At 33.1% G+C, this 27,892-nt stretch overlaps 1 protein-coding gene across 1 annotated transcript; it reads left to right on the top strand.

Moving 5' to 3' along the window:
- Nucleotides 1–27,156, top strand: LOC130891118 (uncharacterized). Its single transcript, XM_057795682.1, has 6 exons — nt 1–147; nt 11,540–11,660; nt 22,608–22,739; nt 22,844–24,226; nt 24,292–24,488; nt 26,782–27,156. The coding sequence occupies exons 1-6, from the start codon at nt 133–135 to the stop codon at nt 27,061–27,063; spliced, it is 2,130 nt and encodes a 709-aa protein (XP_057651665.1). The 5' UTR covers nt 1–132; the 3' UTR covers nt 27,064–27,156.
- The last annotated feature ends 736 nt before the right edge of the window (nt 27,157–27,892 follow it).

Raw genomic sequence — 27,892 nt, 5'->3', positions numbered from 1 at the left:
GTAGATAGATAGAAAGAATGGCTTACTGACTACTGTCATCCATTCTAAAAAAAATTTTTGGAAAATCGGTACCGCGTGACAAGTGAAACAGTTTTTTTTGTCATTTTTGTGTGTTTATTGCTCTACGTGAAGATGCTCAGTAGAAAGGTAAGTGATGACAATATTTTTTTATTAAAAGAAGAATTACTATAAATATATAATATACTCTTGGCCTAGAATATATAGTGTTATTGTATTTGCATGTGCAAACAACCCAGTGAATGTTAATGGGATGAGGTAATAATCAATGAAAGGATGATTAGTGGATAGTTGTTGTGATCATTTACTTCGATCTAACTATCGCGAAAAAATTTATATTGTGAATAATTTTATTCATAAGGTCGTTCTCATGAGGAATTCGTGCTCAAGTTATTAAAATCGTATCGTATAACAAACGATAACTACAATAATTTAAGAAGGTTGAGCTTCTTCCAAGGAAATATATTAAACAAAATAATTAAAGGTATTAATTTCTTTAGTTTCTTATTTCTTAGATCTTTTGATATATTAATGCATCTAAATGTTCTTGATTTTCGGTCTCTTCTGTTTTAAAAATAGTTTTTTTTTAATAATTGTTTAAGTTACTATCAATGGAAAAGGGAACTACGATATGATTTTCAGTAATTTCTGCACAAACATTAACTTTTCATGATGTTACATATCGTCGCCCCAAAATTACAGGGTTCTAAGTAATATTATTGTAGATTCGTGAAAAAGCAGATTTAAAATACAGCAACTCACAAAACTGTAGGTATAAGTCATAAAATGATTATACTCTAATTAGTTTTAGTATTGGTTTAGTATTTCATGATGAACTAAAGTAAAACTTTTCTATAAGTATTCTCGTTGCTTGAAATAAATAATATTTTGTTGAAAACCAACAACTTTGATATTCTTGTATAGTGTGTTTATATTTTATAAATGTTTCATACAACTTTGAACAACAACACAAAAAACACTTTACTTACTAAAAATTAAAAGTATTTATTACTTTATCAATGTAAAAAAACTATAAACTAAAAAATAGCTTACGTACGAGTACATTTAAAGTGAATAAGAAAAATTCGAAAACCCTTGTAAAATATTTTCAAAATAAATTTTACTCTTTATTTTTTACACATAAACGTGGTTCCTATAAGACAATTAATTGAGTAACAACAGAATACTATAAAATTGTTATTTTTTTTTCTTCATTTGCTGTAGCAGTTGAACAAATAATGGTGTCATAATATTGTCCATCCTCAGCTAGCATCCATTTTATCATGCTGCGCAAAGTATCTATTTTATTTTTAGCTAGAGATACCTCGGTATTTTTTAATTTTTCTAGCTTCATTGACCCCTCGGGTCTCTGTGTAATTTCGGTCTTTTTACTCAAGGTATATCGAACGTGTGCAACGGTCTAATCTTGTTTTATATTTTACTATGGCATGATCTTGTTAAATTGGAGCATGCAAACTTTAGAATATGGTACTAAGCTATAATTCCACGTGCACCTGCTTGGAAGTCCACTGGTTACATCTGCATAACACGATAAGAACTACGTATATTTACTTTCAGTAAACAAAGTACTAGTGAAATTGGAGAAAAATATTCCATTTTCCGTAAACTCTTTTCTATGCAGCTGTGTACTGCGTCTACTTCTTGTACGCAAGAATGACCGACAAATTTCATTGTAACTTTTACCACATTTTTGTATGTTTGTATGATCTGAGCAACTGCGTAACTGATAAAACTGTTTCCATTCTGTGGTACGCAACTATCACTCCAAACCACTAACTTTGTTATTTCAAGATGATAAGTGAAGACTTTATTTAGAATTCTATAAAATGAACTTGCAATGTCATTCCTAGCTCTTCCTTGTAAAGTCTTTGGCCATACCAATACTGCGCAATATACTTTTTTCCCTATTTATAAATGGGCCGTCATATTATAAACGTTTAGTTTACTCTTATAAAACAAATTTATAATATCAGCTTTTGAACACGTGAGGACGTTCTGTAGATCAAAACACAAAACAGCTGTTTCTCCTTCTCTATCGTTTTTCGTTCATTCCTCATGCTATCTTTTTCGGTTATGTGGAATTTATATTCTTTTCTTCCATCTTCAGAAACTGTACCTTCTTTTTCTTTAATTTTAATTTAATTTTCCAATTTCTTCCTCACATCAACACATGAAACGTTTTGACATAACTACCTGAGTGAATATTACATAGTTGTTTTTTATAACATACACCAAAAAAATTATCTTCAAAACTCTATCTTAAGAACTTGAGAGTTGTATGTTTAAATTACAACTCTGGTAACCCAATCGTAATGTTTGAAAACATACAACTTTGTAATTTTGTTATTTTAGAGGTTTGTATACGAGCTATCATCTATGTGAGAGTAGCAGAAGAAAGCTTATGAAACATGGAACCTTGTTACATTGATAACTAAATTTTTCATAAAATGTGACATACAACCATGTAATTTTGGGGCGACGATATTTTCTTGTCTCATCCGGTAAAGATTCTTTTTAGATCAACTGCGGCAATTTTGATAATTGTATAAATATGCTCTCATTAGAAAACATCTTCTGATTAAATCTCCAATCGAAATCATCTTCTAGTTCTATGGATTCTAAAGAGCTAAATAGGAAGTTTGTGAAGTGAAATAAACTTTTTAATTGTCAATTTTTGAATGAATTATGTCTAGAATTGTCTATAGAATCCAAAAAATATATAATATTTAGTGTTTTGTGTTTAAAATAAGGAAGTTGATATCATCCATTGTCACATGACACACCATGTATAATATTTTTTGAAAAAAATCGCATTTAAAAATACAAATCGTGCTCAAGCACTTTTCCCAACACGCCCTCATTTACTTTTTAACAAATTTACTCAATTTGGCTCCTCCACATCGTACGTAGATAAAAATACACAAAAGTTGCTCAAAATCATTTTATTGAGAATAGTTTCATATGATGTTCTTGATTTTAGGTCTCTTCTGTTTTAAAATTATTAAAAAACTAATTTTAAAACAGAAGAGACCTAAAATAAAGAACATTTAAATGTGTTATTGAACATATTTATATATTAACATCTTCACAGCTACATATTACATTAGTGGTTTTTTTTGATATACCGCAAATCTACACTTGAAATGTTTGAGACAAATTACGGAATAAACTTTTTTTTTGGAATCAAAACACTTTCATATTTCAAATTACTTCATTTTAAAACAAAGTAATCAATCAAACTTCGGAGAAAAATGGGCCAATACAGAGTTCAACGTAGATTTAAAACAATCTTTATTTTCTTTTTTCAGCTGATGTCGCCATGTGATAAATTAGATTCTAAACCATGTCTACCTGTACCTCTATGTTCTTTGATCCTCCATTTAGTACCACCTTAACTGTTCGTGTATGAACTCATTAGTCAGGATTAATAAAATTGTATTTATCATTAATTTTAGTTTGTAGGAATAGTTTTATAGATAATTAGATATGGTAGACAAGAAAAAAATTCTCATACAATCCCTTGTTTCTTAGTTATAAGCCTTCAAAGTGGCGAAATCTGAAGTTATGTTTAAGTATATTTTCGAAATTAGACATTCGAACATCACGAATTTTCAATGGATGATTACGTATGTCTATGTGGTATGAAAGAATAAATAATTCTACACTATTATCTGAAATCTGGTCCACCTAATTTTTGGCTTGATTTATTCTATTTATTCTACGACACATAATTCATACATGTAACTGTTCTAATCTGTAACATCTTAATTCGAATCATATTGTTGAATCTGAAAGCTAAACAACATGAAGTGCTGCTTTTCCTAAACCAGTTGTCTTTTTCAAATCTCACTTGCTGCTCACTTCTTTAATTTCCAACAAGAAGTTTCATGTCACAAGAATTGGTCTATTTTTTAAAAAAATTCATCGATTTTGATCAAAAAATGTATCTTCTATTTTTTGAAAAGCTCAAATAAGCGTTTTCGTAACACGAAAACATGGCGACAGAAATTATCAAACACCAAGATAACAAATAAATCCAAAAAATAAATACGTGCATCTTCCCATATAGGCAAAGACAAATTATTGGGCCAGAAGAAATCTTTAACGATTTCAACTTAAGCTTACTGTATTAGAATGTTTGAAACATAAGTTATGGATGAACTGAAATTTCTAGAATCGTTGGTTATGTTATGATTGTCGTTTACTAGGAACTAAGTTTGAATTTAATAATAACGACACGAGCATATTGAAATTTACAGCTAAAAAGACAGTATTTTTGATAGTCAGACATGGAAAGCTGATAATTTGGAAATTCCATAACCATTCGTGATTTTTACACTGAACACACTATTTGCTGCTATCACTACAACAAAATTCAGAATTATACTGTCTACCGCGCATTTCGATAATCAACTTATCGTCTTCAGAGACTAAAGTTAAACTATACCTTAATACTTAATACTACCTTAATAATCAGTGTGTTTACGCATATATTGTAATAGGGTATTCCCATTTGATAGAAACATAGTGTTATCACTATTATTCCAGAAACAATGCAGAACTCAGCTGTTCTAATTACTTGGGTAATCTTTTCATAGTCCCCTTGATCGTTTCGTCCTAGCTCATCGAGGCTCTCCAGAATTAGAGAGCTTCCCAGGCGTAATCGGCCTCAACGATAAACCCTAGGATCTACCTACGTGTGTTCATAATATTTTCGAGGATGTGGATCGTATATATTTGAAACATTCATTTTGGCGGAAAAATGGAATTAAATCGCGATGATTTTCTACTACTTTTGACGTATATTAAACCAACAGAAGTGAGCCAAAAAACTTGCTTAGACTTTTAGTGGTTTTCCGAATGCCAGAAAACATCGATGCTGAGCGTAAACTGATCGTCCAGGACGTCATATGACACCGTGAGTTTGAGACATACTTTGGCATTAGTTCTACTAGCATACATTTAATATTGCATGAACTCTTGGCTGTCAAAAAGATTTGTTCCCGTTGGATACCGCATAATTGGACTGACGCTCATAAAAATGCTTGTGTCGATAGGTGCAAAATTCTGAACAAAATCAATCGCGGTGCTCCAAAAAGACATCGATAAGATCGTGACAGGCGACGAATCATAGAACTCGAAATCAAAGAACCAATCGCAGGATGCAAATCATTGTCCACTGCAACAGTTTAAACAAAAACGTTTATGAGCAATCAAAACTTCGAATTGATGGGTCCGCCGTATAGTCCTTGTTTGCCATCCAATGATAAATATTTGTTTTTATGTGTGTCTCAAAACTTAATATCGTATTTCCTCTGTTTTGAAAAACTGAGAGTCAGGAGTGGTGGTATCGCCTATGAATCAGGGTTCTACTAGAGTCTGCCTTCCTTCATATAACCATAGCTTAACCGCGGCGGGTGTAATTTGGGCGCTAACCATCCTTCTTTACCTGTCTGAACAAGAAGGGTAGATAATCCGTCATGTATTTTCGGCGCTAAGAAGTGCAGGTAAGTCGAGTCATAAAATAACTCAATAGAGGGAAAGTTGATAGATTTTTAAATAGGTTAGGTTAGGTTAGGTTAGGTTAGGTTAGGTTAGGTTAGGTTAGGTTAGGTTAGGTTAGGTTAGGTTAGGTTAGGTTAGGTTAGGTTAGGTTAGGTTAGGTTAGGTTAGGTTATGTAAATCTCTTATTTTATATGTAATATGTACTTAAGTACCAAATAAAAATATAAAGAAATATAAAATTTACTTTATTCTGTAAAGTGTTACAAAAATGTTGTGAGGAAACTTTATTAAGGACAGATTTTTCATTTAAAAAAAGTGCAAAGTAGCCCCCTCTAACGGTAAATTTTTTCAGACCTTAAGTGATAATAGGTCATTTCTCTTATAGGAAAATCTAAAAATACAAAAATATATCTTATTATAAATGTCGGTGATTTAATAAATAACTGTATTTCATAAATCATGTACTTCAGTCGGTTAGCGCCCAAAATACACATAGGATTAAAATGACCCTTCGGTCTTGGCGCCTAGTTTACATGTTGTAAAGAGTACATTAATCCTTTAGCGCCCCTTAACCGGGTAGGGGAGTCCCATTAAAGTTTAGGATTCTATCGGTGGTTGAGTGTCTCCTAGATAGGATATGTCATTGGAAATTTCGTCGCCTCTGAGTCCAGGGATCTACTGCAACTGGGAAAGATGTCTTAAGTCGAACAATGATGATATGGTCAATGTTATACAGATATAAGTCTTCGAATCAAGAGCAGATATTCAACATAATGTAGTATGGTACTTGCTTATATATTTAACAGAAAAAACTATACTTTATTACTTTTCAGTCTACCGCTTTTATTGTTATTTAATGGAAACTATGCATATTGATTCCAATTAGTTATCGCTGTAAAATCAGTGATGTATCGATTGAAGGTTAAATCTAATCTATAAAAATATAATCGACTCATTTGTTTGTTTATTCTCGTGACTACTTTAGGAAGTTTTAAGATTGTGAAATTAATTTGATTAGCACATTCAAAAATCTATTTTACACACCTTTTTGTTGAAACATTATTTGAGGATTCGATCACTCAAACCTTATCATACAGAGGACGGTAACAAAATTGTGTTAAAAAAAAAAATGCAGCGTCAAAATAAATTCAATTTACAAAAGGGATTTGAAAAAGGGTTACTGTAAGTGTTCAAATTGATGCCCGTCTTGATCAATGTATTTACGGCAGCGTTTCTCCACGGAGAGACAGGTGCGTGATTCTCTTGCTGAAATGCGGTCCTTGAGAAGGCCCTACAGAAACAAATTACACGGAGTCAGATCACATGACCTGAGTGCCGGCCAATCAACGAATTCTAGTCTGTCTATCCATTCTCCAAAATGAACATTAAGGTACTTCCTCACATATAACGCGTAGTGTGGCGAAGTTCCATCCTGCACGAAATTACGGATGTTCACGACTATTGGATCGATGTCCATTTGTCCACGTAAATCTTCGAGCTTTTCCAGATAACTTTGGCCCGTCCGGTAATCCTAAGAGAAGTACGGACCCTCGAGACCTCCCGCACGAATACCTGCTCACACTCACCCCAGGCAGGTTAAATTCTTTTCGTTCCAGATGAATTGATATCTAGTTAGCCTAGATCAGTTCCATGCATAAACAAAATATTGCGATACCATAGCAACGAACAATAACTTATTAGAAGTGTCAGTGTAAAGTTTGACGTCAAAAAAGTAAACCAGAGTTACGCAATAAATTAAAAGAAAAAAGATGTCCACCGAAATTGTGAAAATCGAAAATTGGAGTATCCAGCCATCATCAAGTACCTGTATTTAAAAGGGTTAAGAGGTAAGCAGATTTACCAAGGTATGCTTAATATCCTTGGTGATCAATGTCCTTCGTATGCGACTGTGAAAAATTGGACTGAAAGCTTCAAAAGAAGTAAATTTTCCATTAAAGATGATGACCGATCGGGAGGGCCAGTTTCTGTGTCAGTCCCCGAAAATATCAATGCAGTTCATGACATGATTTGATCAAACCGTCGAATTGGGCTAAAATGGATATCTGAAGCACTAAATATTTCATACGAACGCGTTCATCATACAGTTCACGTCAATTTGGACATGAGAAAAATTGTTGCAAAATGTTTGAATGTTGACCAAAAGCGTGCAAAGGGTAGAAGCATCGCGTTCGATCTGTGCTCGATTTGAAAACGATGTAGACTTCTTAAACCGAATTGTTACTATGGATGAGACTTGGGTAGATTTCTACGATCCAGAAACAAAGCAACAATCGATGGAATGGCGACACTCTGGTTCTCCGAGACCTAAGAAGTCTCCAAGAATATACTGGAGAAGTTCTTATTTCAGTTTTTTGGGATTGCCATGGAGTAATCACGATTTATTTTTTGGATAAGTGTAGAACAATAAGTTGAGGTTACTATTCGACATTTGCTGACCACTCTACTGGAAAAAATTAAAGAGAAAAGACGCGGAAAGCTATCCAAAGTTGTTTGGTTTTTGCAGGACAACGCCCCTGCACACAAATCATGTTGTCATGCTGAAAATTCGTGAAACCGTGTTACCTGGGATGGCACTTTATCAACTAATATAATTGACATTTTTAATTCGATTACGTGAAAACGTCTTTAGATAAAGTGTTGTTCGTGGTGGTAACTGTATTTATTAAATTAAATTTATATTAAAAAAATGTGTTTATCAACAATATGTAAGCTGGATATAAATATTTTCGTCATTTAATTCAATCATTTGAAATAATGAATGAATGATCAATGTATGAATTTCACATTCCAATTAGGGAATTCTTCAATGAACCATTCGTATTTATTTTCCTATTGAAACATATTTAATTCGGTATTTGGATAATTGTATTTGCACAGTATGCGTAAAATAATAATAGAATCATGCTTTTTACATTACTAAGTGATGTATTAAAATTGATTTATCTATCGCCGTACCTTTTATACAATGGTTATTATTCATAAGCATTTCGTCGTAAAGTAGTAGTTTCGCAATAAGTTGAATCCGGTTGTTTAGCATAAACTCGTGAATAAATACAAACAATACAGTTACCAGGTGTCAAAAGGGATAGAGTTTTATTTTTAGCAGTCAATAAATGGACAAAATATGAGTATTTACATAGATATATTGAAACATAAGGAGTTTTTGGAAATTATACCCCGGGATCCTATCCCGGGTTATAATTTCCGCTATCAGCTGATTGCGGATCCTTATCTAGATCACAGTTTCCGAACGTCGCACATTGTGGCTTTTTTATAATGTAGCAAATCAAAAATTAAAATGTGCAATACTGCAAATATCTCTGTGTATATCCGTAGTTAGAACCCTTACTATGATCCACAAAGTACAAGAGAGATATTGAATAGGCCATGAAAAAATTCGTATTATTTTTTTGTCGGCATATTATAGACACACTTGATATTTTATTTGTAAAGCTCGAACATGTATCCTGATCTTGGCATTTTCCATATTTTTGAATTAATTTTTTTCTAAGTAAATTAAGATAAGTGCTTTATAAAAAAAATATTCAAATTTAATTAATTTTTAAAAACTACAGCTTTCAACAAAATTTTCCCAAAACATGATTTATATATATATATATATATATATATATATATATATATATATATATATATATATATATCTTTAGTTGGGTGTGAGTGTTTTACAAAAAGCTACAACCAGCGTAGAAAGAAATCGTTATCCATTCAACCTTTTGGCTGGGCCACACCCACACTTTCAGCGGGTGCATTGATCAAAAGTATATCATTTATTCTCCTCCTAGGAAATACGAAAAATGGCGGAAAAAAATTTGCCAACTGGATTTGAGTTAACAACTGGCCCGTGTGAGGACTCCCACTGTGAAACACAGACAAGGTTCCGCGCGACTCCCGTTGACAACTCGAATTGCAAATGAGTCGACCCGTGTGAGGAGGGCTTTACCTGAATATTACGTGACACAGCTTATCTCCAAAAACAGTAACCAGTCACTCCCACCTTTGTCCGGTGTGCCACTGGCTTATCGCGTTTCGTCCCTTATTACTACGAAGTCCCTCTGCGACTTGTTTTTGAATCGTACGTGTTATTAGTTATCGAGATGGTACAAGTGTCCGGCGTTAAGGGTCTAAGGGCCGGTTTCTTCACGTTCTAATAAAGTGCCAAATAATTATTAGCCACTTAACTTTAGTAGGAACTTTTAGTTGTCTAATAAATGTTTTGTTAAGGTTAATGCTGAAGTAGTCGCTAGTTGGAGAAATATGTGTTGGTCTGAAAATTATGGTTTATATCGAAAATAATTGATAGGAAAGGAAAAAAAAATTTCATCATCGTACAAAAATTCTAATGAACGAACGGAATAAGCTTGTTCTGAAATTTTCTGTACTTCCTCAATCAACTCTTTATCAAACAAATCTTCTAAATATTGAGAAGCATCCATATTAAGTATTTAATTATTTGTATGACGAATATTTTCTAATCAAATATTGGTACATATAATAAACAAACAAACCACTTTTGATGTATTTTAAGTTTCTACTAAACTCTGTAATTGACACTTGTGACCGCCTAATTGCTTATTTGGCAAATACCTTGATTAAATAGGAGGTTTACTTTATTAGAAGATGAAACAACATATTTTTAGTTATTCGGTAAATAATAGTTAGTAGGGACTTTATTAGGAAGTGAAGAAACCTGGCCTTAGCCCTACTATTTGGTTTACTTTATTTTCTTTCGTTTTAGTTTATATTTTTGTGCGGAAATGCGCGAGATGTTCATTTCTTGATTTTATTTAAGGAATCATATCCCTATCAAAAATAAAGTTTTTGAAGTTTGGCACCATGCATATGAAATCAAAGAAAAAAATCAAGCAGTAACTATTTTCTAAAAGAACTAGACTCAAGTAAAGAAGAAGTTGTTATAGTATTAAAAATTTCACAAGTAAGATATTGGAAAAAATTGAAAAAATGTAACCGTTCAAAAAACATTTTATTATTACCGATCCTAGAAATGTGTAAACTAACGAAGAACCTAATTTTAAAAAAGGAAGACAGTCAAAATCTAGTACTGAAGTCAGTCATAAGTCAAAACGACAAAAAACTGTTCCCTGCTGGAAAAATATTCTAAAGAAGAATTAATTACTGAACTACTAGTTTGAAGAACACTATCACGCGTCCATCTCCTCTTCTAATAAAATTCTCACTCTAGAAGAAGCTTTGGCGCTCTTTGTGGATTGTCAATTTAACGCGAATTCCTACATACTCATTAAATCTGGCGCAAAAAACCGGAACGCTGATATATATCTTACAAAAGTATTAAAGAGGTGAAAAAAGCTTGTTATCCCTCCAGTCTTTGGTTGATTATCCAGTTAAAAGGCTCATATAGGCTTAAAGCACTATTTTTAGTCCGGCGGATACAATTGTCAATGTGACCATTTATTTTAAGTGAGGCTTTGATGGCAGCTCAAGGCCCTCCGCGTATAAACAAAAAATTTTCTGAAGGTGATCTCACAACTCGCATAAACGAATATCTATTTTGTTCGCTGTTTGTCTAATGCCTTCAAGACTAATAACAAGATCTCATGCAATAATCTGCGCCCTTTGTCACAAGATTTTGTAAACCGATAAATTTACTATTTGAAAAAAAAACTACTGAGCTTACCGAAAGTGAAATCAAAAATGTGGGAGAATAAATTAAGACTCTTATGTCAACAAAAGTTATCAAAAATGATAGAGAAGTAATCATCAACCACATTCTTCAACTTCTATGCTTCAATGCAACCCTGTACATGATAAAAGAATATTAAACACATTCCAAGAGATGTGCTCGTTCTTCGATTTGTATGATTTAATATTACTTGATTATAAATTTATGAATAACTTTTGACCTTCTCAAATATTAAAAAATCTGTTTGCTTCAAGTTCTTAGTGCAATGCAAATTAATATTTTTATTTATTTAAGGTTCTCACGTTTATAATAATAACCTTGGAGGTGATTTCAAGCCAAAAAGACAGTGATGAAGGTCGGCCTTATGAATTCGGATTTACTATAGATGGACAACAGCATAGACATGAGAAAAAAGGTTAGTAATGGATTATTGAAAATATTATATTCCAATAACATCGTGCTGCTTGTATATGATAACTAGTTAATACTTTGAGGAGATATTCTATGTACTCAGTCAAAAGATTCAATTATCATCTTTCTGTTGTGAACAAATACTTGCACTTCATTTTTATTAGAGACATATGAAATCGTACTATTCAAAAGAAAATGCACTCATTCTGGCAACATCGAGGACAAGAGTATCGAAGTTCAAACAAAAAAAAACAATCAAAACAGCAGCAACAGAATAAAGTTATTGTTAAGTTTAGAAATCATTTCAAGTTAAACCACACACTCTAACTGCCTAACTCTATTTATTTTTTGTTTAACTAGTCTCGACTTTAACACACCTTGATTGACTCAAATTACGGCTGTGCGATGGTACAACAATAGAATTAAAGAAATATTAAAATATGCATAAAATTAAAATCTTTAAAAACTACAAAAACAGTTATTTGCTGATGAGAAATTTTGTCACATTTTATCCCTAACATTTAAGATACTTTTACTTTTTGTGATAGAAAGAAAAAGAAACCCAAAAGATTAACATTTTAGGTTTTGATATTGAAATAAAGTCACAAACTACTGACCTTACTGGAGTTCTTACCTCTAAAAAGCAAACTTATTCTATGTGGGCGATCTCAATATTGATTGTTCCAGTGTGTGTGCTGGTCAAGAATGTCTTAAGTCAATTTTTGATTGTTTTGGTATGGTCATGCAGATAAAGACACCTACCAGAATAACTAAGACCAGATCTAGTAGGTACTATATACTATGTCGTGTCATCGTATGATTCAGAATTCACCGACTGTACTGTATTCAATTATTATTAATAATATTTTTGGTAAAATCTCATACTAAAAATGCTTCTCTCAAATTTAGAGGTATCTTTTCGGAAAGATTTCAAAATTTCAAGAACCGTTGTCAAACAAATGACTGGTGATGGGGATTACTCTGCACTTAAGCCATATGATTTTCCAATATTATTTATTCTATCCAGTAATAATTGCATCTCAAATACGTGAGTATTGCCGTATTGTCCGCATAGAGAATATTAATCAGCATTAACTTTAACGCCATAATCAGAGCCTTGAAGAGCCTCAGCAAAGACATTCTCTACATAGAGGTTGAACAGCATAGGAGACAAAATACACCCCTGGCGTTCCCTTCTCAAAACTTTGAAGTCTTGTCCTATGTTGATTGTCTGATTTAGTCTAAACCGTGCTTTCTGGAGAATAATTCTTATATCTCTGCTATCGATATTGGCGCTCTGCCGCGTTTTTATCATATTGGCATGCTTGACCGAATCAATCGCCTTCACGTAGTCGATGAATGTGATGTAAACGTCTTTTAATTGGTCAATGCAGTTTTGAACAAGGGTATTTAAGCAGAAAACTGCTTCGCGGATATCCATACCGCTTTCGAAACCAAACTGGGTCACTCCACTTAGTTCTTCTAACTTACTGAACATCAGTGTGTTAACGATACGGAGGAATAGCTGGAGCATATGACTCATTAAACTAATCAGTCGATGATCTTTGCAATTTACCGCTTTTGATGTTTTAGGCATCATTATGAAAGTTGAGTAGAGTGACCTGTGATATAGATGTCGTTAAAAAGGTTTACCAACATGTTAATGTTATCGTCTTCGAACAGCTTTATAGCCTCGGTGGGAATGTCATCTGGTCCAGTAGCTTCACCCAGCTTTGGTACTTTTATGGCGTGTTCTACCTTACTTCGGATAATGGGAGGGCCGGATAAGTTTTCAGTGCTAGGATGTTTTGGTATGTCATCTCTAAATAGAAATGAAGCGTAATCCCTCCAAGTCTTGGCAAGTTCCAACTGGGTATTTATAAAATCATTTTTTAGACGGTTGATTGGATATTTATGGTATGCTGCAAACTTGCTTAATTTTGCTATGGACTTATATACTAATTATTACCTATTACTATTACCTATAATTTGTAATTCATTGTGGTTTTCTTTTGTATTTTGAAATTTTATTGTATTTGTATCTTTCTTTAGTTTTTTTGTTCGTTTTTTGTTTTGTTTTGTTTACAAATTGTAACAATTTTTTGACAATTAAGTATTTCTTTCTTTCTCTTATTAATTTAAAAATTCAAAAATATCTGAATTGAAACATTAAAATAAAAAACCTCAATAAACACATTTTCTTATTCCCCAACAGATAACATTGAGTTTCCATTGTCGTCAACATTTATATAAGGGGCTTAACTTGCAAATCAATGACAATGTCTTTATTCCACTTATTATCAGAATCAATTATCTGAAAATCTTCGTGAAAAATATTTTTAACTTCGGAAAATTGAAATGTTTTATTTTCTGCTGTAACATATTGTTTCTCATGTACTCAGATCAAGTCATTGATATTGAGCTCACAATGGTAAGGCAGTAATTGTGAAATGACTTTATTTTGTTTTTTGTCCATTTCATCAATAATGTTTAAGTTATACTTTTTTTTATGCTCTTCGACAATTTCTAAAAGCTCTGCCGCAACCATCGTTTGCTAAAATGTTTACACACATACATACACAGACAGGTGGCACTAACCAAAAGCTTATAAAATAGTTTTTTGAAATATTACCTACCTGATGGGTTTTTTGATCCCGTGGAAAGTCCATCCAAGAAAGCTTGGCTCGTGGATTGTATAAAAGATTACACTCAAACGTTATCTTTAGTTTCTCCAGCGTTTACCCATGTTGCATCCAGATAGTAAATTTTTCTATTTTCTCCACGAAATTTCTCAATTTTTCTAATGTATCCTCGCCTCCAAACAATTATTTCCGCTTTCTTTTTTAATCAACTATTCGTTCCTCGGTTTATGTCTTGAAATACCATTCCTTTTAATTAATTATAAAATGTTGATCTTTGAAAATCCTTATTTTCGTTAACTACTCTCAGAACTTTATCCAATTTTTCACTTCTGATGGCGCTCCTGTCAAAATCATCAATTTTTTTTCTTTATAGATACTTTTTTTGGCCGGCCACTGAATGATTAGCTCTGTACTCTAGAACGATTCGGTAGACATTTGAAAAAGATACTCTCGAAATATTTGCCGTTTAGGAAATAACGTCATCAACAGTCTGGTCAGACATGTTTAAGAAATTTGCGCAACAGACAAATACAAACAATCTCACCACACTGGACCGTCCCACGCGGCTAATGGGACCAATATCGATGTCACGTCCCGTTTTGCCCGGGATATGTTCACGGGATGATCATGCACTGAGCATTATTTTGGTTCACTGATTTTTGTCGATAAATAGACAATAATGGGTAATACATTCTAACGCTATTATCATGATTACATGACAAGAGAATAATAGCAAATTGGTTAAAGTTACTGCTTCATATGTGAAAAATATTCAAATACCTGGATCCACGACTCATCCATCGTTACCAAAGTAACAAAACATTTTTTGAACATGTATACATATATCATGTAGCACGTGTTTTGAGAAATTACTTTCTTCGATTGATAATATCAAACGATGATCTTGCACCACAAGGCCATGGAGTTATGTATCATTTTCGTATTTGAAAGGACAATTCTCATGCCTTTGTGACGTGTTTTAAGCAAAATAAGATAGATATAATGAGTCTGTACATGAAAGCTGGTTCCACCAATGGATTGCTAAAGGCAAACTTGCAAGACAACGAAAATTATTGCTTGATTTATTAAGAACTTGTGAAATTACTAAGTAATAACAAGACGTTCCACCGTCGTTTATTTGGCTATGGAAGCAATTACATTCTCATATTCGATATTTAAACTGTCAATTTGTGGTTCACTTCTCACGAAACTGTTTGAAAAATGTCACTTATTACACTTATTTCAATATTGTTAATAAAAATTATTCGGTACTGTTTTATTAATTGAATCAATTTAAAATTTCAAAAGTAAATTTAATGAAATATGGTTTATTTTGTATTATTTCGCGGTTAACCAATCGAAGCACTTTTTTGGACACCAGTTATTTCCCGTTTTAATGGAAAGTATCCCAAATCCCATCTATTTATAAACCAGGAAAACCTTTCGAAGAGAAAGTATTTTACAGAGCAATTTGTCCATTACTTGCTATGTCAAAAATTACTGAAAGAGTAAAAGAAACGATTCTGAAAGCCACTCATCCAGACACAAAAGTGTGCAAATCATTTGAAGATAAATAATAATTTAGGTTACAATAGGGCTACTCGTATATATAAAACATTCTTCTGGTTTCTTTTCCATATAAATAAGACTACTCTGCCACTTTCTTGCTTGATTCGCAGGCACATACATTTAATATACTTAAAACAGCGATTTTTTAAAAAAATTAACGAGTTATACGGTTTTGCAAACAGACTTTGTCATAATAGGTGTAATGATAATGATAAATGATTGTTCTTATTCGAAAATTCGTCAGAGGCAGAGCAGAAGTATCAGTCACCGTGAAAAATTAGGTCCAGCAAGCTCTGACTTAATTTCCGATTGATAATTATAATAATGAAATTTTTATACAATTAATTTTTTATTTAACGATCAAAGATATTATTTCTCACGTGTTTACCCTTGATAATTACAATTTGCTAATAATAAATGGTCTTATAAAATTAATGAAATGAAGTAGCGATTTGACGACCATCTATTACAAATTATATGAAGTCGAGTGCTATACGTTGTAGATCGCTACTTTATAAGTATGTGGAAAATTTTATTACAGAACATTATATTTCATGTAAATAACTTCATGGTAAGATCGGTGTAACAGAAATTATCGCTTAGTATTTCGTTGATTCAACAGATGTCAGGGCAACTACTGTTTCATTCAAGAGTTGCCAAACCCAAACTAACCGAAACTAAGTTACAAAATAAATAGGTTTCGTATTTATTATTTTAGTTAAAAATTCTTTTCAAATAATTTTTAATTGAGTATATGAGACAAACAAATGCGATATCAGCCGAGTTTTGGTTAAATATGGCGGTCACTCTCATGTATCCTCGTTGTCTATCCACCGTACAAATGTTTAATATGGAAATTTTAAATATTTAGAAAAAATTACTTTAAAGATTCGGGTTATTTGAAAAATATCAAATTAATGATCTTCATTTTTAGTTTAGTTCAATGAAAACATTTTGATATGGCTTCATACGAAAGACTAGTTGAAGCATTCTTTTTTGTAGACAAGGAACATTTTCAGTAGGTTATATTTTATTTCAGCAACGGACCTGATATAGGAAAATATTTTTCTCCAGGATTAGGATCCTGATGGTTCTTAGGAGGACGTTTCTTTTCGTAGGCATCAGATCACTTCTATCGTGCTTGGAATTAGGCTACGTATTCTTAACACCCCATTTCGACTGATCAATTATATCATTTGAAAGGTTAGAAATTTGTCGTAAAAGCTCATTTGGTCTCATTAATTGATTAGCATTAGAAAAATATTTATTGATGGTTTAAATTTTTTCATGATTATTAAGAAATTTTAGCACCTCTTTCATGAAAAATATTAAAAAATTCCACCTATGCGCGATCGAGAAGCATTCGCTGATAATTGGGGAGTCATATAAATATTTGGTCAGTTTAATTTAATATTAAGAAAAAGTAAATATGTTGCCATTGTCGTAACGTGCATGCATTGGGCCGGTTCATCGTATCAAGGCCGAAGATCCACCACATCAGGGCAATGAAGACGCACAATTCTTTAATATGAACAAAGCTTAATGGGGAAAACTTAAGAATATTGCAGTATAAATATAAAGTAAGAGTTGAAAGACTTAAATTATGATAAATGTATTTTAGAAGCTAATTTTCATGGTAATTTGTTAATTTGTTAAGTACCTACAATATTTATAATTAAAAAAAATTGTGTCCATATAAAATTATCACAAAAGCTCGTTAATATCATCCCCCAAATCCCATGCATGCACTTTGACCTTCACGTATTCTCGTATCTTAAAAACATATCCTATTTCTTTGTACACTATTACATATCTCATAGTAGTACGAATTTTTTATTGTTTTCGTGAATGAGGTGCTAAAATTTCTTAATGATCTTGAAAAATATAACCCTTAATGAAATTTTTTCTAGCGCTTACCAATTAATAAGACCAAATGGCCTTTTATGACGAATTTCTGACTTTTCAGATGGTATAATTGGTCAATCAAAATTCCACACGTAGGGTGCTAAGACCACAGAGCTCAATAATTAAAACGAAAAATAGATCTGGGGAAAGCAAACGGCTTTTGGAGAGTGGAAGTAGATTTAATTAAAAACGCAAATAACCTCGACGATCGATGTAGATGGCTTCGAAAGTAAGTTGTCACTTAAGCTTAGAGAAAAGAGGTCGTCTAATGGAAATCCAGGGGGTGATGAAGGTGTTTCTGATAAAGGCGCTGCTTGATTCTATAGTGCGAATCACATATCAGGCTTGATGATCATTTGGACGTGTCAGAATTAGGATTATGTCTATATTGCTGGGGCTTAATCAGTACTTTTATTGGCAGTATCTAAGAAATGACTGCTCGCAAGAGTTGATAGTTGGATAGTAGCATAGGCGTTGGTTTCATATATATGAAGTTAGTTGATACTAATTTTGCTCTCCCAAATAAACAGTTTCTCTGCGAAGCTTCCAAAGACACTGAGTAGCAATTGCCGTAGTAGAAGTCTTACGCTTAGGGTGTTGATGTTACAGATGGTGGTTTGGGTTTGTTGAGAATTTTTAATCACCCTCCATATCCCGCACCAATTCGAGTATTGATGTATAGAAGTGTGGGTTAGTTTGGAGCCTTGTGAAACGTTAGACAGGGCCCTGAGTGGTTAAGATAAACAATAACTTATTGAGTGAGATATGAATATATCCATTTATATTATTGGATATGGCACACACATACTCAGAAGTTACCAAATCCATCCGGCGTGTGGACCTGAAGTTTTTTAGCCGTCGATGAAGATGGTTTCATTCGCTCTGAGGGAAGGTATAGTAGGGGAAATTAAATCGACTGAAGCGTTCGCAGTGGTCACATTGAGCAATACGGGAGGCTATTATAACCGAAATTATAAACAAATACACGTTGTTTGTTTTAATTATAATAAATTAAACAAAACTGGGTCACCAGAGTTGTTGTGTAGTGTAAAAATTCGAGCATGAAAAGTAAATTTTATAAATTTCCAACCGCTACATGAAAAAAAACCCGTGAGCAGCAGAGCTCCATCACGAAAGTCGAATTTTTCGTCGAATGAAGAATTTAACTAATACACAAACAAATCTTTCCATAAAATGAATTTTTTGAAAATGATATCAATTCTCAATCTTATTTCTTTATATGGGAAATTTGCTATTCCCCAATAACTTTTCATTTCACAAGTTAATTCTCTCTCTCTCTCGAATGAAAATTCATAATTTCAATAGACCCGGTAGTCTCGAACCCTCTTGTTCAATTCCAATTGACAACAAATAAAAAATTGTCATAATGACAAGAAATTTCGAAAATGGGAAGTAAAAAAAATCACCCTAGCAACGATCATACACGTATTATTCATTAAATAGGAGGCGGTCCAGTTCAACAATTACAACGATCAAAATGATTTCGAGCGTTTTGTGCTAGAAGAACTGAAGAAGAAAACTTTGAACTTGAGAAAGACAATTCTTCAACATCACCCCTACTTGCATGCGAAGTTTCGAACCCTCTAGTTAAACTTTTTCTGGCCAAAAAGTAAGAGAATATAACAAAAATGACCATAAAATGGAGAAGGGTGGAGATGGAAAGTTTCGACCTTAGACAGGAAATCATCTCCCAACTAATTGAACCAACATGTGAAATTTCCTTTTTCAGTCGCTTTTCGTTTAACCTGCAGAGGTGAGCAAAGGTCAAAAACCACTTTTTTTGCACTGCGACCCCTCGAAATAACCATTTGTTTTCAACCAAACTCTAATAACATCAATCCGCCGCCAAAAAAGCCACGTATGCTAATTTTGAACCAAATCGGACCCAGAGAAATTGCTCGAGAGACGAAAATAAGAATTGTAGCTTAAACAGATATATATATTATATATAAACCACAGACGTTCGAAAAACCATCATAATCGTGTTCAGGAGGTCTCAAAACATAGCTAGAACTTGCAGAAATTCTTTAGCCTTGAAACCAATTGTTACAAGAAGACTGGTTCACAGTTTTACAAGACAAATCATCTTCCGATAATTGCACGTTTTTCAAATAAAATTATAGGAAGTTTGTGTCCAGTTCATACCCACTTCCATAAATAAAATAGTCTTCGCAAAAAATTAAAAAATTATTGACACATGCAGCACATTCTTCTTTTTGTAAATTCAATTCTACTTGGATCAACAGAGAATTGATGAAATTTCTTACTGTATGTTTATTATTTTTTGTCAATTGTGCCTCCATGATTCGTTTTAATGATGAATCGACTCTAAATTCAGTTACTGAAACACTTGAAATACCATCTATTGAAAAAATCATTATCATATTTCCCAAATACTAAATATACTGTTGAGAGTTTGAATTTGAATAATGAAAATTTTACTGCTACATCATATTTAGAAATTATAGATAAGCTAATAGAAGAGTTTTCTTCTAGATTTGAAGATTTTAGAACCCGTTCCAAGATTTTTCATAAATCCATTCAATGTTACTGAAGATGATGTCCTTGAAATAGTTTCAGTGTATTTCGAGCTTCATAATATCGAAGACCTACAATTAGAAATAATAAACTTGCAAAACGAAATTATTTTACAAACGCATAGTAATGATGAAATGTTTTGGAACTTAGTCGATGAAAATAAATATCCTATTTTAAGGAAATGTGCGCTAAAAATGTATTCATATCGTGCAACAACATACAATTGCAAGTCTTCGTTCTCAAATATGAAATATTTGAAATCAAAATATCGTACAAAGCTTAATGACTCACATTTAGATAATTGTTTAAGAATCGGGAACTCTAAATATGTTCCAAATTATAAGAAATTAGTTGAAAATATGGACACCCAAGTTTCACACTGAATTATAAGTATCATGTATGACACCAACAAAATAAAGTTATAATGTTTTTTAATGCCTATTTATACCTGTTGATTATCTGTAAAATATGCTCCCTCGGTGATTTTCAAATTTAGTATAGCGCCCTTAAGGACAAACAAGTTGCAGGCTCCTGATCTAGAGCATAGCTCTTTCTATATTCTCCTTTTGTCTTCTCTGTTTTTTTTGTTTAGGGCTTCTTTATTTTGTAGATATTCCTCATTATTTCTCTTAATTTGACTCTCTGCATTTCCTCTTCTTCTTAATGTCTTTTGTATTCTTCTTGATTTTGAACATTACTTCCTGGCGTCTTTTATCTCTCTGCTCCACCGATGTACACATATTTTATATAAGAAAGATTTTATATTTAGAATATGGTCTTAGCAATCTATTCTCATATACTGATTTCCACTAGTTTATGAAATATATGGTGTACCACTGTGATAACGCTCCCTTTTTTAAGAAAAATTAAATTCTAATCCATTCGAAATTTTTTAGTCCTTTCCAATTGTCTAAAGATTAATTATGAGTCTATAACTGATACTATCCGTAACGAAGATAATTGATGAATATAAAGCGTCTTTTTCTTTGAACAGGCAAAAATAAAATTTCATTCCTTCCCAATTAATTATTCTTATATTGTCCGCATTATTGTCGACAAAGTTTTCAAAAGCTTTGTTATAGGGCGGCATAATATCACAAAACCTTTTTATCAAACAATATCCCGTATAAAAATCAATATTAACTCTATAAGCTCGGATGAAAGCCCTTCATAAAAGGTTTATAAAAGCTTTGTTCAAATGGAAATATCCGTGAAGCGTGCCGAGGTTTTCCAGGGACGGTATGATACTGTTTTTAGGCATAATGGTCAAGACAAATTATAACAAAAACTACACTTCTTATTATTTCGAGAGATCTATAATCACAACATCGAATCAAACTTCTTATTTCACGGATCGTGCTTATTCACACCTCGACTGTTAATAGTTTATCAATAGTATTGGTAATACAATATCAAAATAGCAAAATATTATTTGTTCTCTGCAAAATATTCACACAAAACTCTTTTTTTATGTCAGTTGCATTAGAATTTCTTGAGAGCTGGACATAAGAAAAAGCGTTTATAATTTCGTTGGACAGATCTATAAGCTTGACATAGTTCATATTTTTCAAAACTGAAATATTTCACGCAGAAGCTTTTAATATGCAATAACCGAATCTAAAGATAGAATACCATGTCTGAACTTAAAGTGGAAAACCAAGAATGTTTACCAGAGTAAGAATAGAAAGACTGGTAAGAAAAGCAAAAGACAGAGTTGGTATATCCGTAAAAAGATTAGTGCATGAAAACCATACTTCGAAAAGTACCGTATCACATTAATCACCAAGAAATAGTGAAAAAGTATCCTAAATATACCCAAAACCAATTAGCATGGATACCAAGATGCTGTCGTCAACTAACGCAGATACATTTTGCGGATGAGAGAGTTATTTTTATGGACGATGAAAAGTAATTAACACTTTTTCACTCACCAAATAAAACGTCACTTCTAACTCTTTGATAGTATCATACGTTGAACTTAAAACACAAGATCATGAAGTTTTGTAACATTTTTATTTGTGGGTGATCCACCAGTATGTTCACCAAATTCAAACACACGGCTATCAAATCTTGATGAATTGGCTTAGGGTCATGTCTTTAATCAGAATGCGTTGCTTCAGTCGATCCATTTCGACACAGAGGTGTGATTATATCGATTTCGGGCTTCTATTGTAGAGAAAAATCAACGTTTCGTACGTAATAAGTTATAATGTTTGGGATTCCCTTGATATTCCTTGAAATAGTAACGCTTGAGTAAATAATATCTAATATTTCAGATCAAAATGGTATCATCCAAGGAGAATTTGGGTTCATAACTGCGGACGGTGTTTATCATGTTACTGTCTATGCAACAGATGAAAATGGAGATTTTAAAATTCTAAGTATGAAAAACATACGGATAAGTGCCCGTGAGTATCATGATAATAAAAACAATATCAATAAAAACATTCAAATAATAGATAACTACTAATTGCAAGCTGTTCATTTACTTTATTTTTATTTTATTTCTCAGCTCTTGACGGATCTCCTGCTCTCGGTCCTATATCTCCAGAAGCTTCTAAATACCTTAAGAAAGCTAATCTTACTGATCGCACGGAACCAGTTAAACCTAATACGGCTACATCAGCTCCTCAAAAATTCGAAAGAGCACAAGAAGCATCTCCACGAACTGTTACAGAAAAAACCATAGCTAGTACACAAAAAGCGCCGTATGTTTTCACTACTCTTAGTACCATCCGACCTGCTTGTGGTGGATGTGGTTTGATTGCCACTATGAAACCTGGTTTGAAATTCGATTTTCAAAATCCTGCTTTTAGAGGGACTACATCAGAAGTTACGAGTCCCCAAGTTTCGCCGATGTTCAAAAAAGTATTAAATGGCAACATGTTTTCTTCTCCTGGAGAGAAGTCAACTTCGTTCTTCGTAAACGGTCAACAACAAAATCTTCCGTCTAACGCAGAGTCTTTATCCCAAAGATTGAACGGTAATATGGCTCCTTCTTTTGGAGAAAAAAGAACCCAACCTTCATTCTCCTTGAATGGCCAACAACAAAATAAGAACACGGCAAAACAAAGTTCATTTGAGCAAAACGGATATCGAAGACAAAACTTTGGAGGTACTGCTGAACAACAAGCGAAAACTGTTTCAACATCCAATGATTTCACATCTTCCGATAATGTGTTTGGTGGTAATGATGGAAATGTTCCCATATCCAGAGTTCCCGATAGTGACTACAACATACCTGGAATTAAAGCTACGGGAAATTATCAACAAACGCAATTTGGAAATAATGCTCCAGGACTAAACAAATTTTCGGATTATGCATCTGATGGGTTTGGAAATGTCGAAGGTCAAAAAATGCAGACTCAAAATAGATATTCAGATTTTCCGTCTGACGCAGATGCGTTATCACCAGGATCAAGCGGTGGTATGGCTCCTTCTTTTGGAGGGAAAGGAACTCAAGCTTCATTCTCCCTAAACAGCCAACAACAAAATACCAATACAAGAATACAAACTTCAGTTGTTATTAGCCACTCTCAACAAAACACAGAAAATGAGCAAAGACAATATTTTGGAAGTACTGCTGAACAACAAGCGAAAAATGTACCAACATCAAATGTTTTCACATCATCTGATAAAATGTTTGGTAGTATTGGTGGAAATGTTCCCGTATCCAGAGTTTCTGGTAGTGATTATAACAGTCCTGGAATTCAAACTACTGGGAAGTACCAACAATCACAGTTTTCGGATAATCTACAAGCCTCTGATGGGTATAGAAATCTCCCTGAAGATGGTTCTTCTTATGGAGAAACTGGGCAGAATAGAAATAGCGGATATGGATCAGGCTCAAACTCTAACCAGGCCGCAGGAAGAATGAATGCAGGATTTTCACAAGGTATTGATAATTTTTATTCATTTAATAACGAATTGATAATCATTCACTTGAGTTTTTCATTTTAGATAAATTTGGAGATTTTTCATCTAAACCTACCAGCTCAAATGGACCAAATCCTTTGCTTCAATCACAAGAAATACAAAAACTTCCTCCAGTTGTTGTATCTGATAACGTGATTCACGTTATGGGTAAAAAACCCTTTGATATTCCTATTAAAGATAAATATCCAGGAATGATGGATGGTTTACCTGAAGGAGTTGAGGTGAGCATTTAGCAGTTACTCACTCACATAGAGAGTCTACCAAAGTTTTCACTTGCATAGCAGTAGACAGTTCACATCTCCCTCCACTCATTCTGTTCAATGGGTGTGTTACGCAGGTCCGTTGGGAATCTGCATCCTGTAATGACCGTATTTAAAACCACGTGCGTTTTATTTTTATGTGAAACAAAATTTTCACATTTACTCCAAAATAAGAACAATTTTGTAATTTATATGGGGTGAACGTAAACAAAGACTGATTCTTTACACGTATCCTACACAAAATCTAATTCTCACATGTAGTCTTCCTCTTTTCTAAAGTCATTTACACCGCTCTTCCAGGATAATTAATTTATTGCAGTACATAATAAAACGCTTCATATTTGCAATTTTAAATATGACACGTAATACTTATTTTACGAGCTGTTTTATCAACGTATTTATTGTAATTTACTTGATATTTGCCAAAGTTTAAACGAAGCCGTATGATCAGCGAAGACCAGTATTGCAGTGGTCGACCAAATGAGGTGACGACTCCCGAAATGTGGAAGAAAATCCACAAAGGATGTTCGTGGACGGAAATTGCGCGAACTAGCAGGCATACTAGACATTCCCAAAAGTGCAGTACATCGCATATTGAGTGAACATTAGGACATACGAAAGATGGGTGCCGCGTTTGCTCTAAATAGAACAAAAACAACGTCGTGAATAAATCGAGTGTTTGACAATGTTTGACAGAAATAAAGTGGCATTTTTGCGCTGTTTCATAACCAAGGGAGAACCTGCTCCAAAGAAGGTGAAGACCGTTCTATCTGCAGACAAGCTCAGCTCATGTGGTCGGTTTTTTGGGATGCGTGTGGAACAATTTTCATTGACTATCTTAGAAAAGGAAAAAAAACGGCGAATATTATAAATGGCAAAGATTAATGAATTGAAGTTCGAATTTCTACCTCATGCACCCTATTCGAAAGATTTAGCATTTTCAGAATATTTTATGTTCTAAGACTTAAAAAAATGGTTCGGTGGTCAAAGATTTTCTGAGAATGAAGAGGTGATGTCGGCAGTTAATGACTATTTTGAGGATCTTGACGATTCTTATTATAAAAACGATGTCGAACTTATTGAACATGGCTGACAGAAAAGTGTATGGAACTAAAAGGAGATTACGTTGAAAAATAAATTAATTTTTTCCTAAATTTTTGTGTTTTCTTTGCAGGGCGAGGCAGTTCTGGGACCATTTTAGTACACTGTCACTTCCTTTATATGTTAATACAAGCCGCTGTCGTTTGCTTGTTAATGGGTACCAATTCATACTTTTTAAAACACATCTCGTTTGAACTATTTCATTTATTTTTTATATGAAATTCGACCATATAACGGATGTAAACGATAAGCAAATTCATTGAGTGCTTTCTCTACATGGTATCTCAAATATGATTCACAAAAAAATATATTCATAATCCAGATATTGTTCATAACAGTGAAGAATTGATTATAATCATGTCTGTGCCTGTGTCACATTACAAGGCTGGTAGCATAAAGGAAAAATTCCACAAGATGTGGACCATAGTTGTAGTTTTTCTTTCTAAAAATTTTGTGAATAATAATCAAATTTCTTATTATTGAAAGAATTGGAAATATTATCAATCAATGTTAGCTTCTTTTACTGTCACTTGTTCAGCATGTTGAACTAATCTTTTTGCTCTTGCCTACGTTGGATGCCGCCCTCTTCAGTTGTAAGCGCAGGTTGTTCGTTCGCTCCGATTATTCGTAATTTATCAATTAGCGCTTAGGTCTGTGCAGATCTCAATTCAGTCAAAAACAAAACAAAATGCATGCTGCTCCATTTGTTGCAATTTAAACGACGATTGAAGTACTTTTAACTGACTTTGGAGTTTGTCAAGATAATCGTTGTTATTTTGCAACTTCCAAGACATCGCTGCAAAAGTGCGTCCTTGCTCAAATCTTTAAATACTGACTCTATGGCTATTGTAGTATCTGTCGAAAGAGCACTGCAGCTGTTTTCGACACAAAGGGAAGAGGAGCGGTGTCTAAATAGGGGCATTTCATACCTGCTGCACCTGTCGCTGTAGCTCTGTTAGTGTTTTTCGGATATACAATATTCTCGTCATATCATATATTCAGAAAAAGAAAATATTCAAATATGCAAAAAAGTCTTTTACATTTATCAATTCTAGCTTTCATAATTGCACCTAATTCAGGGCTCGAATATATCAAATTTTAGATTTTTATACTCAAAATTAGATTATACAATAATTTATTGTGATATTTCTAGGTGAAGGACGTTACCAATATACTATACAAGTTCAAATACACAGTTGGATTCCATGGTCACTATGAAAAGGGTCTTAAAGACGGTAGTAAAATTGGAGGATACTTCGTCAACGGTAGAGATGGAATTAGCAGAGTAGTTACATATGTTGCTGACGAAAATGGATACAGACCTAAATTTAAGTTTATCAATCTTGGTTTGGATTCCCCCGATACTCCAAATGAAAAAACAGAAAAGACTTTTGGACTTAAAGATTTCGAATTTGTTTGGTATCCAGTGGAATAATTTATTACCTATCTATCCAAGTTTTATTTATTTGAATTATATCTTTTAATAAATGTATTCGATGTAGCAATAAAAAATATGATTGATAGTGAATATGGATGAAATATCATTTAACAGTATCCCTGAATACGTACATTAATAGTTAGATGTGTCCAGATACAAATATCCAAGTTGGAATATCTGGAACCTTTGATGGCCTTTGGTGATATTCATATTGAACACACTGTTTACAGTACCATTAAAGCTTTATTGGGGTACTAAGATCGTTCATAATCCCGTACAAATGTTTTTTGTTCACAGTATCGTAAGCTTTTTGGGAATCTATGAAGACTGAATAAATTGGCAGATCGTATTCATACCCCATTCTTTGCGTTTGCCTCAGAGTGAAAATGTGGTCTGTATTAACCCAGAATATTATGCAATAATGATATCCCATTATCAAAGGTTCACATCCTCACTCCAAAAGTTTCCCAAATTCAATGTATCGGATGAATCAATACTAGGAAGAAAAAACTTTAGTTAGCTTTTACAAATGTATTTATGAAACCACCGATTCTAGAGGATGTTAAATTGCTCATTTATTGATAGGCCCTCTAAGCGACGACATTTCGACAAAATTTTACTTCATTACTTTTAAAGAGTTAGCGCTGACAGTGGCCGTATTTGTACAAGACTCTCTAAGCATTTTTTTGTCTAATGCAGCACCGTACATGAGAAAGGCTGGGCAAAATCTCTCACCCCCATTAATTACATGTAACATGTATTGCCCATGTTCAAAATAGGGTTGCTAAAGATATTCTTTTTTATTGCAAGAATTTTTGTCAATTCT

Source organism: Diorhabda carinulata, chromosome 3, assembly GCF_026250575.1.
Source record: "Diorhabda carinulata isolate Delta chromosome 3, icDioCari1.1, whole genome shotgun sequence".
NCBI lineage: Eukaryota > Metazoa > Arthropoda > Insecta > Coleoptera > Chrysomelidae > Diorhabda > Diorhabda carinulata.
This window is presented reverse-complemented; position numbering and strand designations above follow the sequence as displayed.

Coding starts and splice junctions, on each gene's coding strand:
- LOC130891118 (XM_057795682.1), top strand. Junction 11,661..22,607: donor GCATAGACATGAGAAAAAAG/GTTAGTAATGGA, acceptor CTAATATTTCAG/ATCAAAATGGTATCATCCAA. Junction 24,227..24,291: donor GAATGCAGGATTTTCACAAG/GTATTGATAATT, acceptor TTTTCATTTTAG/ATAAATTTGGAGATTTTTCA.